We start from the raw sequence: 14200 nt of genomic DNA, 5'->3' as shown, positions 1-14200 counted from the left end.
CATATTTTTGTAAGTAACTGAGTCTTGATTTCAAAGTCCATAAATTATAGAATTATAATGATTATAATTACAAAAGGGTTTGTCTCAGGATCTCAGCACTAAATTATAAGTTCCAATTATACAGATATTACCTCTAAATTTTCCATTTATTTGCAACATTTTCTTCAGGAACTCATCTAAAATAAGATACAACTTCAAATGCAGAGCAATAATGACATCACAAGTTTCATATGTTTAATAGCATTTGAGAAAGAATACAAGAAAATTATAGTTATTTTGTATTACTAAAATACAAAGTCACTTTTACAATAAAATGTCACTTGGAATACAGTACTTAGTAGTATTTCACTTATTAAGCACACAAGTGAAAAATATGTCTTACCCAATAAGACGTTAGTCTTAGATGAAGGCTGACCATACTCTTGCTCTACATATTTGAAGACATAAGTAAAACCACCAATATAGCTGCTTATTTGTAACAGCGTCAAAAGCACAAATACAACATACAGGGGATTAGTAAGGATGCTTTTAAAAGACCGGAAAAAACCTATAAAATTGTAAAAATAAAGAAAATATTTGAATGTAACTTAGACATATATTTATACCTAAAACTTGTGAACGTAAGTCATGTAAGATTTAAAATTCTATAAACACACAATGCAAAGAGTGAGAATAGCCTGCAATACCACAGGCTGTTCACAGTTTTTAAATGTATCCTTTCAAAATTTTCCATACGAATATTAATATTTATGAGTTTATTTTACCCTCAAATAGGGTCGTACATAACTGCTGCTTTGTAACTTGCTTTCTTCACTTAATATTTGGTTATCCTGGGTACTTTACAATACTATTGCAAACATATTAATTCACTTATTCATTCATTCAACAAATGTTAGGTTTTCAACTGGGTACAAGACAATATGCTAATTGTTCAAAAAACAAAAGTGAAGGCCAGGCACAGTGGCTCACTCCTGTAATCCTAGCACTTTGGGAGGCCGAGGCGGCTATATCACCTGGGGCCAGGAGTTCGAGACCAGCCTGGCCAACATGGTGAAACCCCGTCTCTACTAAAAATACAAATTTTAGCCATCATGATGGTACACACCTGTAATCTCAGCTACTCGGTAGGCTGAGGCAGGAGAATCGCTTGAACTCGAGAGGCAAAGGTTGCAGTGAGCTGAGATGGTGACACTACACTCTAGCCTAGGCAACAGAGCAAGACTCCATCTCAAACAAACAAACAAAACCAAAAAGAAACAAACAAAAAAGTGAAAAAGACATATGATGCTTCTTATTTTTTAGTACTTAATTATATATTATATTAAAAATATAACTATTAAATGGAAATGTAAAGACAGCATAATCTAAAACTCACAGAAATAAGAACATTGAGGTTCAAAATTCTTAAAGATTAATTTAGTATGAGGACTCAGACCTCTTGTTTCTCTACTATACAGCTTTTCTACCATAACATACTTTCTCAGTAAATTTGGCAATATCATTAACCCTCTGTCTTAAGATACAAGGAAAACAGCCAGGAGATAATTTTGTGTCCCAAGTAGTGTTATAATAGTAATAATACAACCACCTATCCCTACAAACAGCTGTGGTAACAAGCTTCTAACTTCTGTTCATGGTAGAAATTATGTCATTTGGAGCTGTGATCACCAGGTCAACTAGCTGTAATAGGAGTTAAAAGTAGAAGGAACTACTTAGAAAAACAGTAGGAAGTATCAGAGTTTATCAAGACACAGCCAAGATATGGTTACTGAGAGATGGATGAACACGGGCTTTGAAATATTTTTCTCTATTTAAATCTCTAAAGATTTTCATTAGATATGGTCAGAACTAAGACATCCATCTAATGTCAGCTACAAAAGAGTTGCATCCGCTTAAAATAAGGAGAAAAGGGAGTTAGAGAAAAGACAAAGAAGAGAAAAAAAGGAGAGGTAAGAAAATGTAGAGTAGGAATAAAAAACATTTAAAATTCTTAGGCAAAAGTGCCACATTTCTCTCCACAGGTCTCCCCAGTCATGAAGAACCGTCCCTGATTTGTAAGTATCATAAGTCAGTTGTGGCCTTTCTTCAACAGAAATGGAGTATATACATTCATACAATCATTCCATTTTTGAGGATGAGAAATTCGATGTCATCCAGTGTAAACTTCTGTATGGTCATGATCTACTATATATCATTAATAAGTGGATCAATAAACAACTTAAGTGGCATTAAACTGAGTCAACACCTCACTGATTCACATATCTTGCTCTGACTGCTGCCAAGTCATTCTCTTTGTTTATTGACTTAATGGTTCTCCATTAGTCCCAGGGCTTATATTCAAATGAGGAGGCACTATCAAATGCTGATGCATCCCAATTTACATTACTAACTTTAATTATGTTAACTACAACCCTAGGTTCCACTTTATTTTGAATATTTAGATAAGATAGATAGATAGATAATTACCAAAAGAAATATTACTCTAATTACCTAGGGAGAAACTTCTCCTGACTTCCTTCTCCTGAGAATAGTTAAGTTTAATTTCACCATGTTACTTAAGGCACTATATTGCTATTGTCTATATATTTCTCAGTATCGCCCACCAGGTTCTTGAAAAATAGAGGTAATGTTTTATTACCAGGGCATAGTACAGTTCCTGGTACCATTTGTTGAATAAATGAAGAAATGAAATATTATAATTCTTTGAACTTTCCCAGTTTAGACCATATAATATTAAAATTAATATATAGTACTTGGCTCATAAAAAAATGGATGTTTGTGAACTTTGGTTGGTTTCTCCCTGCTAAAAAGCCCAAACCTAATTCTCTTCCACTTGTTATGTGCTCAAGATATATATGTTAACTTTAATAGTAGTTTTAGAAAAATAATTTATCTAAATTTAGTGCAAAAGAAGGCCAACTCCAGATGAGTTGGGTATGCTTTATTATTTTGGAATACTCATTCTTCCTTTTCATTGAGATTAACAACTCCAAATTGACAATGAATGTAAAATACTTACCAGTCACATTTTTGGTAATTTTTTTTCCTCGACTGGTCAAATTAGCTGTTTGACTCTTTCCATCATTTGTTTCCAACACAGGCAAAGATAATGAAGCTTTTCTTTCTTTTTGTGGTTTATTTGGAGTTTGGGGCAAGAAAAAGAATGGTATGGAAGAAATAATGGAGAATAGTCCAGACACAAGGAAATTAAGCCACCAAGCTCCAACCCAACGAGAATCATTAGGAGTTATCCTGACAGTGCCTAGAATAAATAATTAAAGAAGCCAGTCAAAAAATCATTTTGAAATACAATAGGTTCAGGGAAGTAATGGTATGAAGAAAGTAAACTAAATTTCCTCAATTCCAAGACATGATTTTTTTTATTTTAATTTTTTGTCATCTCTGAGACTAGGATCAGTCTAACATTTGATGACATAATGCAACTGATACTGTCTAGGAATCAGTCATGATATTGTTGTCATTGCCTGAGCTTGTGTGCACTGATGGCTTTTCTGATTACATGACTGGACAATTTCTATCACTGGACATTTAAGCTTGCAGACCATTTAATAACTACCTGTGGAAGAACTATGACATCTCATTGTTGTCTGAAAATGTCTATTGGCATAAGCTAATAAAATCAGGAAAGGGTCAGCAATGAAATGTAAGCAGTTTGCAAGAAATCCACTGAGCCAATACAGGGGCTTCCCACCATGCCTGAAATAAGTATTTCCAACTCTCTTGACAGCACAGAGGATAAGAAAATATGAGTTTAAAAGTAACCCTGAGGAGTTAAGACTCTAAATGTTAAGGATAGTTTAACCATTTTATTTCAATTGTATTTTTCTTTAAATCATGAATAAGAGTACTCTGTAAATGCTATATCTCAAGGGTAAATGCATTCTTTTAACAAGTATAAAGTAAACAATCTAAGTAATAAGAAAGCCTATCTGAGTTATCAGCAAGATAGCATAATAGGAAGGACTGGACCCTTTTTTCTTTCATGAACATACTGATTCAACAATAATATGCAGATCAATTCCATTAGTGAAAAATCCAGAAACTAGTTGACAGGCCATTGCACCCCAGGAATGTGCAATATTAGCTACATTGACACTTTTAAGAAGATTGGAGACACCTTTCTGCTGTTCCTCTCCTCATTATAATACCATGCCTTCAAGAAGAACTAGAAATTTGAAAGTGTATACAAACACTTGCAATAGCTCTTTTCCCTGGCTCAACAGAGATTGAATATAAGAAAACCGCATCTCCAGCTTATCCCTGCGGAGAGACAGAGTGGGACTGAACATCCAAAATTGTAACTTTTCAGGTACTACCCTTGCGACTGTCTTCTATATCACCTATCTTGAAGTGTTGACAGGACCCAGCACATACCAGACCTTTGGAGGCTACAGAAAACAAAGATGGCAGCTTGAACTAGTATGTAAGCATTTCCATAGCTCCTGGCCCATAGCTTAGGGCAGAGTGACCAAGTTAAAAAAACTTAAAAACAAAAACTTAACTCCAGCTTCTCTATGGGGAGGAAAATATTTCGACCACACACCTAACATTTCATCTTTTCTGTGTCCAACTCCAGCAGCTGGTCATTGTCTTGCCTATCTTGGGGCTAGGCATATGCTTGCTTCCAATGGGCTACAAAGAATGCAAAAATGGTGGCTTAAATTAGCAAATGAGCACTTGCCACAGATCCTCCCTGCTCCCAGTTCTATGCAGAGTGAGGAGGTAAAAAACAAAAGGAAACAAACAAACAAACAAGCAAATGAACAAAAAATAAAGAAAACACTTCAGTTTTCAAATTCTCCTTGGGAAGGCAAAAAATTGTATAGCATGTGAAATAATCAAAATTTTCTGGGAGTTGACCAAGTGACAGGCTTCTCTGTCCACTGTCTAAAAGTGCTCATGAGACCCTACATACTCTAGATTCTGGAAGTTCCTAACAAAAAGATAGCAGTTTAAACAAGAATCAAAATTTGAGAGGCCAACAGAAGCTCTGCCTGGGTTGAACGATGAAAGTTTTCTCCTATATAATACCAGTTCGTGAAGACTTGGAGGCTGATATGGTTTGGGTATTTGTTCTGTTCAAATCTCATGCCGAAATGTAATATCCAATGTTGGAGGTAGGGCCTGGTGGGAGGTGTTTGGGTCATGGGGGTTGATCCTTCATTGCTTGGTGCTGTCCTTGCAATAGTGAATGAGTTCTCAGAAGATCTGACTGCTTAAAAAGTGTGTGGCACCTCGCCTCTCTCTTGCTCTTTCTCTCAACATGTGATGTGTCTGCTCCTGCTTTAACTTCTGCCAAGAGTAAAAGCTCCTTGAGGTCTCCTCAGAAGCTGAGAGAATGCCAGTGCCATGCTTGTACAGCTTGCAGAATCATGAGCCAATTAAACCTCTTTACTTGAGAAATTACCCAGTCTCACGTATTCTTGTATAAGAATGCCAGAATGGCCTAACACAGAAAATTGTTACCAAGAAGTGGGACATTGCTATAAGGATACCTGAAAATGGAATTGACTTTGGAACTAGGTAATGAGCAGAGCTTACAAGAGTTTGGAGGACTCAGAAGAAGATAAGAAGAGGAGGGAAAGTTTGAAACTTCTTGGAAACTGGATAAATGATTATGACCAAAATGCAGATCGTGACATGGACAATGAAGTTCATGCTGACAAGGTCTCAAATGGAAATGACAGTTATTGGGAGCTGGAGCAAAAGTCACTCTTCTTATGCCTTAGCAAAGTACTTGGCTGCATTGTGTTCATACCCTAGGGGATCTGTGGAAGTTTGAACTAAAGAGTGATGACTTAGAATATCTGATGGAAGAAATTTCTAAGCAGTAAAGCATTAAGGATATAAGTTGGTTGCTTCCAACCTGCAATGCTCAGATATGAGAGCAAGGACATGACCTAAAGTAGAAAGTTATATTTAAAGGGGAAGCAGAGCATAAAAGTTTGGAAAATTTGCAACCTATTTGTCAAAGAAAGAAAAAGAGTTTAAGTAAAAAACTGTCTCAAGTTGCAAAAAGACATCATAGAATGATTTTTAAGTGAATTCACCAGGAATATACAACCCAATATATTCACTCAATCTCAAAAACCCAAAAGCTATAAAGCAAACATAGACAGAACTGAAAAGAGAAATATAGAGAAATACAATACAATCATCTCTTGGTATCTGTGAGCAATGGTTCTAGGACTCCCTATGGATACCAAAATTCAAGGATGCTCAAGTCTCTTATATAAAATAGTGTATTACAGTGAGCCCTCCATAGTAGGCTGATGTCATAATATCTCACTTTCAATTATAAATAGAATAACCAGAGAGAATATCAATGAGGAAACAGAGGACTTCAACAACATTATAGACCAATTGAACATAACAGACACATAGAGAATACTTCACTCAATAAAAACAGAATGTATACTCTTTTCAAACAGAAATGGAACATTTTCTAAGATAGATCACATGTTACATCATGCAACAGGTCTTAATAAATTTAAAATTAAAATCATACCAATTTTTTTTCTAACTACAATGGAATAAAACTAGAAATTAGTATCAAAGAGAAAAGTAGAAAATTGTAAAAATATGGATATTAACAAACTTTTCAATAATTAAATTGTCAAAGAAATCAAAAGGGAAATTAGAAAATATTTAGATACAAAGAGAATCAAAAACAAAACATTCTAAAATATGAGATGCAGCAAGAACAGTAGTAAGAGGGAAGTGTTTAGTAATAAATATCTACATTTGTAGGGTAAATTTTATTTCCATATTCAAAAAACAGAGGTTATTTCTCTAATTTATGGTCACTAGCAGCATCTGGCATTGTTTGCTCTTAATACACACTGATAAATATCACATAATTATGCTAGTAAAAAGTAAAGAATTATCTCAGATAAACAACCTATTTTACACCTCACAAAATTATAAAAAGAAAAACAAACTAAGGCCAAAGTTAGCAGCAGAAGAAAAAAGATTAGAGAAGAAATAAATAAAGAATAGGGAAAAAAATTATATCAACACAACTAAGTGTTGATCTTTTTGAAAGATAAGCAAAATTGACAAACTTTAGACTAAGCAAAAGAGAAAAGACTCAAACAAAACAAGAGCTGAATGTGGAGACATTCAATTGATGCTAGAAAAATAAAACAATCATAAGAGACTGCTATGAGAAATTACACATCAAAAATTAGATAAGAAAGAAAAAATAAATTCCTGGAGACATAAAACACAGAAAATATAGAAAATATAAAGAGATTTACAACTAATAAAAATATTGAATTAATAATCAAATACCTCTCAACAAAAAAACTTAGGAGCAGATAGCTTTATTGGTGCGTGTTACTAAATAGCTAAAGAAAATATTAATGGCAATCCATTCTAATCTCTTGCCAAAAATTAAAGTGAAGAGAACGTCTTCAAACTAATTTTATGAGGCCAGCATTATTCTCATACCAAAGCCAGACAAAGACACCAAAAGAAAACTACAAACCAATATCTCTGATGAAGACAGAGGAAAAAATCCTAAAACAATACTAGTAAACCAAATTTAATAGCATATAAAAAGGACACTACACTACATTCAAGGGGGATTTATACCTGAAATGCTAAGTTTAACAAATATCACCAAGTGTAACATAACACATTAACAAAATAAAGGACAAAATCTACATGATCTTATATGCAGACGTTAAATAGCATTTGATAAAATCCAACAATGTTTTGTGATAAAAACTTTCAATGAGCTAGGAATAGATAAAAAATTGCCTCAACAAAATGAAATGCATATTTTAAAAGCCCACAGCAAGCATTAAATTCAAGAGTGAAAAACTGAAAGCTTTCAGGAACGAAGGAAAATGGCCATTCTCATCACTTCTATTCAACATAGTCCTGCCATTTTATGCCAGAGCAACTAAGCAAGAAAAAGAAATAAAAGGTATTCAAACTTGAAAGAAAGAAGTAAAATTGCCTCTACTTGCAGATGGCATGATTTTGTATACAGAAAACCCTAAAGATCACACACACACACACACACACACACACACACACAGAGACACTTGTTAGAATTGAATAAACACATTCTGTAAAGTTGCAGGATACAAAATCATTATATTACTTATATTTCTATGCATTAACCAAGTACTATTTGAAAAGACATCAGGAAAGCAATTCCATTTACACTAAAATCATAAAGAATAAAACACAAAAATAAATTTAAGAAGGTGAAAGACTTGTGCATAAGATACTTCAAGACACTGAGGAAAGAAATTAAAATCATAAATAATTGGGGAGACATTCTGAGTTAATTAATTGAAGGACTTATTAATATTAAATGTCCATACTACCCAAATATATGTAAAGATTCAATACAATACCTATCAAAAGCCCAACAGTATTTTTACAAAAATATAACAAACAATTCTAAAATACATATGGAACGAAGAAGGACATCAAATAGCCAAAAAAGCATTGAGAAAGAATAAAGCTGCCTCACATTTCCTAATTACAAAATGTATTTTAAAACTAGAGTAATTAATACAATATGTTACCAGCATAAAAACAGAAATATAGACCAATGGAACAGAACAGAGACAATAAATGGGGTAAAAAATAAACATGCAGAATAAAATAAAATATTATAAATCATATATATATGAAAACAGGTTAATTTATAAAGCAGATGAGGAAATCCTACAACTCAATAGCAAAAATATAATAACTTGATTAAAAATTTTGCAGCAACTTGGATGGAACTGGAGGACATTATTCTAAGTGAAGTAACTCAGGAATGGAAAACCAAATACTGTATGTTCTCACTTATCATTGAGAGCTAAGCCATGAGGATACAAAGATATACAGATTGATGTGACGGATTTAGGAGGCTCAGAAGGGGAAAGATGGGAGGGAACTGAGGGATAAAAAGCTACATATTGGATACAATGTACATTACTCAGGTATGGGTGCACTAAAATATCAAAATTCATCATTATAGAATTCACCCTTGTAATGAAAACCAACATCTACCCCAAAAGCTATTGAAATAAAAATTAATTAATTATTAGTGACTAGAATGGTGGCTACCAGAAGCCAGGTGGTTGGGAGAAGAGTGGAGTTGAGGATGTCGGGTCCGTCCTGCAGACCCTGGCCTACCAATGGATGAAAGGAGTACTCAGACACAGGTATGCAGTGAAAGAGTGGCTAGGGGACTGCGGAAGAGTGAGCAGCAGTCCCAATAAGCTGGTGCTGCTCCCTTTTATTTAGTATAGACACAATGCCGAAAACCTGGAGCCAATAATGTTAATCTGTGGGCAATTAACATTATTGTTCCCCCTTACAGGGAACAGTCATGTTCATGATGGTCAAAGGTCAGTTTCTGGACAACATGGGTAAACAAGCCTATTTAGATAAATTCGTCTATACTTCCTTGTACCTATTTCTCGCCCTCTGCCTCAGGGTAAGAGAACAGCTGTCATCAGTTTATTCTCCCATGAAGCTTTGCAGAGCTTTCTGACCTTTCAAAAGGTCTGCTCTTTCCCTATAGCTTCTTCCACCACTCTGACAGATCTCCCACAAGAGGAGATATTGGTCAAAGCATATATAATTACAATTAGGTAGGAGGAATACATTACAGAGATTCATTGTGAAGCAGCGTGACTATTCTTAACCACCATATGTTGTATTTTTGAAATATGCTGAGAGAGTAGATGTTAAGTGTTTCCACTACAAAAATAAGTATGTAAGATAATGCATTTGTTAATTAGCTAAATTTATTCCACGTATATATTTATTTCAAAACATTGGAGTGTACATGATAAAAATACAATTTTATATATGTCACTCGGTGGCTGATGCCTGTAATCCCAGCACTTTGGGAGGCCAAGACAAATTGGATCACCTGAGGTCAGGAGTTTGAGATCAGCCTGGCCAACATGGTGAAACCCCATCTCTACTGAAAATACAAAAATTAGCCAGGTGTGGTGGAGGCACCCGTAATCCCAGATACTCTGGAGGCTGAGGCTGGAGAATCACTGGAACCCAGGAGGCAGAGATTGCAGTGAGCCAAGATCACACAACTGCACTCCAGCCTGGGTGACAGAGTGAGACTCTGACTGAAAAAAAAAAAAAGTAAATTTGAAAACACAATTAGGCTACATACCTGAATAGAAATTTCTCCAAAGAAGACATACAAATGAATAACAGCTCAATACAAAGATTTTCAACATCACTTATCAGGGAAATGCAAATCAAAAGCACAAATCCACTCTTCTCCTACACCTTACACCTGTAGAATGGCTACCATTTGAGAAAGAAAGGAAAGTGTTTGCAAGAATGTGGAGATATTTGAACACTGTACACTGCTGGTAGAATACAAAAAGGTACAGCCAGTATACAAGGTATTATAAAGATTCCTCAAAAATTAAATACAGAACTCTCATATGACGCAGCAATCCCACGTTTGGGTACATACATGAAAGAATTGAAATCATTATCTTGAAGAGACATTTGCATTTGCATGTCCATTGCAGCACTATTCATAATAGCTAGCTGTAAAAACAACCTCATGTCTGCTGAGGGATATATGGATAAAGAAAATATTGTATACACACACAATGGAATATTATTCAGTCTTTAAAAAGAAGAGTATTCTGTAATATGTGATAACTTGGATGAACTTTGAGGACATTAGGCAAAATGAACCAGTTACAGAAGGACCTATACTGCATGATTATATTCATTTGAGGAAACATAAAACATTAATGCTCATAGAAGCAAAGAGTAGAATGGTGATTGTCAGTGATTAAGGGGAAGGGGAAGCAGGGAGTTGTCAATAGGTATAAAGTTTCAGTTATGGAGTTCTGCAGTCTCTACAGGAAGATGAGAGCAGGGAGTTGCTACACACTTTTGAGCAAATAAATCTCATGAGAATTCACTCGGTATCATGAGATCAACATCAAGGGGGATGGTGTTAAACTATTCATGAAAAATCACCTTTATCACCCAATCACCTCCCACCAGGTCCCACCTCCATCATTGGGGATTACAATTCTACATGACGTTGGCAGGAACACAGATCCAAATCATATCAGCTATTGTTGATCAGAATCCTTACATAAACAGTTGATTAACACATGTTTTGTATGTTATACGTATTGTACATAGTATTCTTACTATAAAGTAAGTAGAGAAAAAATATTATTAAGAAAATCACAGGGAAATAAAACATATTTACTATTCATTAAGTTGAGGTGGAACATGATAAGATCTTTCTCATCTCTTCACATTGAGTAGGCTGAGGAGGAGAAGGAATGGGAGGCACTGGTCTTGCTTTCACTAGGTTAACAGAGGTGGAAGAGGTGGAAGAGGTGGAGGAGGTAGAACGGAAGGCAAAAGAGGCAAGTACATTCAGCAACTATTTCAGAAATACATCATAATTTCTATTTGACTTTGTGGTTTTGTCATTTCTCTAAAAATTTTTCTAAATGGAACTAATCCTTCTTCCAACATATGCTTTAGTTTCAGTGCCCACAATAGAGAAGAGTCCCGGTTGTAAAAGAAGCCAAAAACAGTCTTGAATTGTCAGAATCCTTCTGTTAGATAGCCTAATAACAATTTGTTTCTGGCACTGCTTCTTCTGTGTCTCCATCTCCATCATCTGACGCTAGTTCTCAGGCACTCATCTCCATCAAGTCATCTGTTAATTTCTCTGATGAAGTACGAATTAGCTTTTGAATTTCTCCAATACCTGTATCTTGAAATTTTTACTCCTCACCTTTTATTCCATATCTATAATCTCTTTCATAATTTTCTTGATTGGCCATGTTAATCCTTCGAATTTATGCGCAACATCTGAGCAAAATTTTCTCTGGTAGAAATGTATTGTTTTGCACTTAATGACTTTCACTTTTTTTTTCCCCTACAACAACAATAGCATCTTAAGTGGTGCAATTCTTCGAGTCTTTTATGATGTTCTGCCTATCAGGATTTTCTTTGATAGCACTGACAATCCTTTCCATAGAGTATCATCTGTAATGATCCTTTGCAATTTCTTATGACTGCATGATCTAGAGGCTGAATTAGAGACATTGTGGTGGAAGAAATAGATCACTATAATGCCTTTGGTGTTGAACTTATGGGGTTCTAGGTGACCAGGGGCATTGACTAATATGAAAAGAACTGTGAAGGCAGTCCCTTACTGTCAAGCTACTTCCTATCTTCCGGAACAAGGCATTGATGGAAGCAATACGGGAAAATTCTAATTGTTCAGGCCTTCTTTTTGTATGACCAGAAGACTAGCAGTTGATTTTTACTTTTTCCCTTCAAGGTTTGGGAGTTATCAACTTTGTAGATAAGAACAGTTTTGATGATAAGCCTGACCTCATTCGCACAGAGTAGTAGACTTAATCTATCCCTTCCTGCCTTAAATCCTAGTGCTCACTTCTCTTCGTTATTAATAAATGTCCTTTGTGGCTTTTTTCCCCCAGTTTCATCTGCATTAAAACCCTGCTCATGCAGATATCCTTTCTCAATGATGTTCTTAGTGGAATCTGAAAACTTGTTCACTTTCTCTCATTTGGCAGAAGCTGCTTCTTCTGTTATTCTGAAAAATTTTAAACCCAAATCTTTTTCTAAAATTATCAAACCATCCTTTGCTTGCATTAGTTTCTCCGGCTTTAGATCCCTCACCATCCTTTGCTTTAAAGGGTCACATAATAACTTCATTTTTTTCTCAAGTCACATTAAAGTCTATGGTTATGCCTTTCTTATAAAAGTTTGCAGCCACATAACAATGTCATTTTCAATATGAGATACGATGGTATATTACTAAAAGTGCAAGCTTTTGTGCCTGCTGGCATAGCCTCAGCAATGCCATCATGAATTTCCTTTTTTCTTTTTCCTTTTCTTGTTTTTTACAATGATCCTTATGCTGGATTCATTTGTATTGAAACAATGGGCAGCTGAAGACCTCAATCTGCATTATATATCAAGCAATTCAACTTTTCTTGTAATGTCGTGACTTTCTCAGTTTCTTAGGAGCAGTTTCAGCATCACTAGTGACAATTCATATGGCTCCAATGGTGTTATTCCAACTTTACAGTATTGCACTAAACAGTATAAAAATACATAAGAATCACAAGCAATCAGATTTTGCTGCAATCCACAATTTACTGGAGAGAGGAACTGTTCATGTGGAGATAATTAGTGTCACATGGTGTTTTAAGCAGGTGCTTTCAACACAGCCTTATGAGGAGGTGCTATGAAATTATTATAGCAGCAAAGTATGTACTACAGTCAATTTTATAAAGTTATGCCTTAATAGTACATCTTCATATTTGTTTTCACTTCTCTTGACTGCGGATGACATAATATGAGGTATATTTGTGTTTCTGTCCTTAAATTTAAAGTTTAACTTTTAAAAAAATGAACTTTTATGTTAGAATAAAATAAAATTAGAATTAGTAGAATTTGGCTGAGAATCCATCTGGTCCAGGGCTTTTTTTGGTCAGTAGGTTTTTTACTACTAATTCAATTTGATAACTTGTTATCATTCTGTTCAGGTTTTCACTTTTTTTCTGATTTAATCTTCGGAGGTTGTTTCCAAGAATGACTCTATTTCCTCTAGATTTTCTAATCTGTGTGCACAGAGGCATTCATAATGCATTTCTTTGGGAGCTGTTGTAATGTGATCTTTGTCATTTCTGATTGTGCTTAATTAGATCTCCTTTTTTTATTTGTTAATCTAGTTAACAGTCTAAACTTTTTATATTCTTTCGAATAACAAACTCTTGGTTTTATTTATCTTTTGTCTACATTTTGCATCACAATTTCATTCAGTTCTTCTCCGATTTTATTTATTTATTTTCAGTTTGCTTGGGGGATGTCCTTTTTTTTTCTGGTTAGTGTAAGTGCAAGATTAAATTGTTAATTTGAAATCTCTCCGCCTTCTTGATGAAGGCCTTTAGCATGGTAAACTTCCTCTTAACACTACTTTAGATAGATCCCAAAGATTTTGGTGAGGTATGTCTCTCTTTCATTTAATTTCAAAAAACTCTTTAAATTTAATTCTTAAATCAAGAATTATTCAGGAAAAGTTGTTGAATTACCATGTTTTGGGTGGCTTTAAGAACTCTTTTTGGTATTGATTTCTATTTTTATTGCACTTTTGTTGAAGAATGTGCTCAAA

At 34.7% G+C, this 14200-nt stretch overlaps 1 protein-coding gene across 3 annotated transcripts in view; it reads right to left on the bottom strand.

The window, feature by feature from the left end:
* The window catches only part of SLCO1B1 (solute carrier organic anion transporter family member 1B1), a 120758-nt gene that overhangs the window by 31249 nt on the left and 75309 nt on the right, over window positions 1-14200 (bottom strand). For all 3 annotated transcript variants that reach the window (XM_077953687.1, XM_077953688.1, XM_077953689.1), the window contains 2 exons: window positions 3020-3262; window positions 383-547 (listed from right to left, as the gene is read on the bottom strand). In XM_077953687.1, the coding sequence (XP_077809813.1) occupies window positions 383-547; window positions 3020-3262 (408 nt within the window). The remainder of the gene's footprint in view (window positions 1-382; window positions 548-3019; window positions 3263-14200) is intronic.

The sequence above is a fragment of the Macaca mulatta genome, chromosome 11 (genome assembly GCF_049350105.2).
Source record: "Macaca mulatta isolate MMU2019108-1 chromosome 11, T2T-MMU8v2.0, whole genome shotgun sequence".
Lineage (NCBI taxonomy): Eukaryota > Metazoa > Chordata > Mammalia > Primates > Cercopithecidae > Macaca > Macaca mulatta.
The sequence above is the reverse complement of the archived record's forward strand: the minus strand, read 5'-3'. Positions and strand labels throughout refer to the sequence as shown.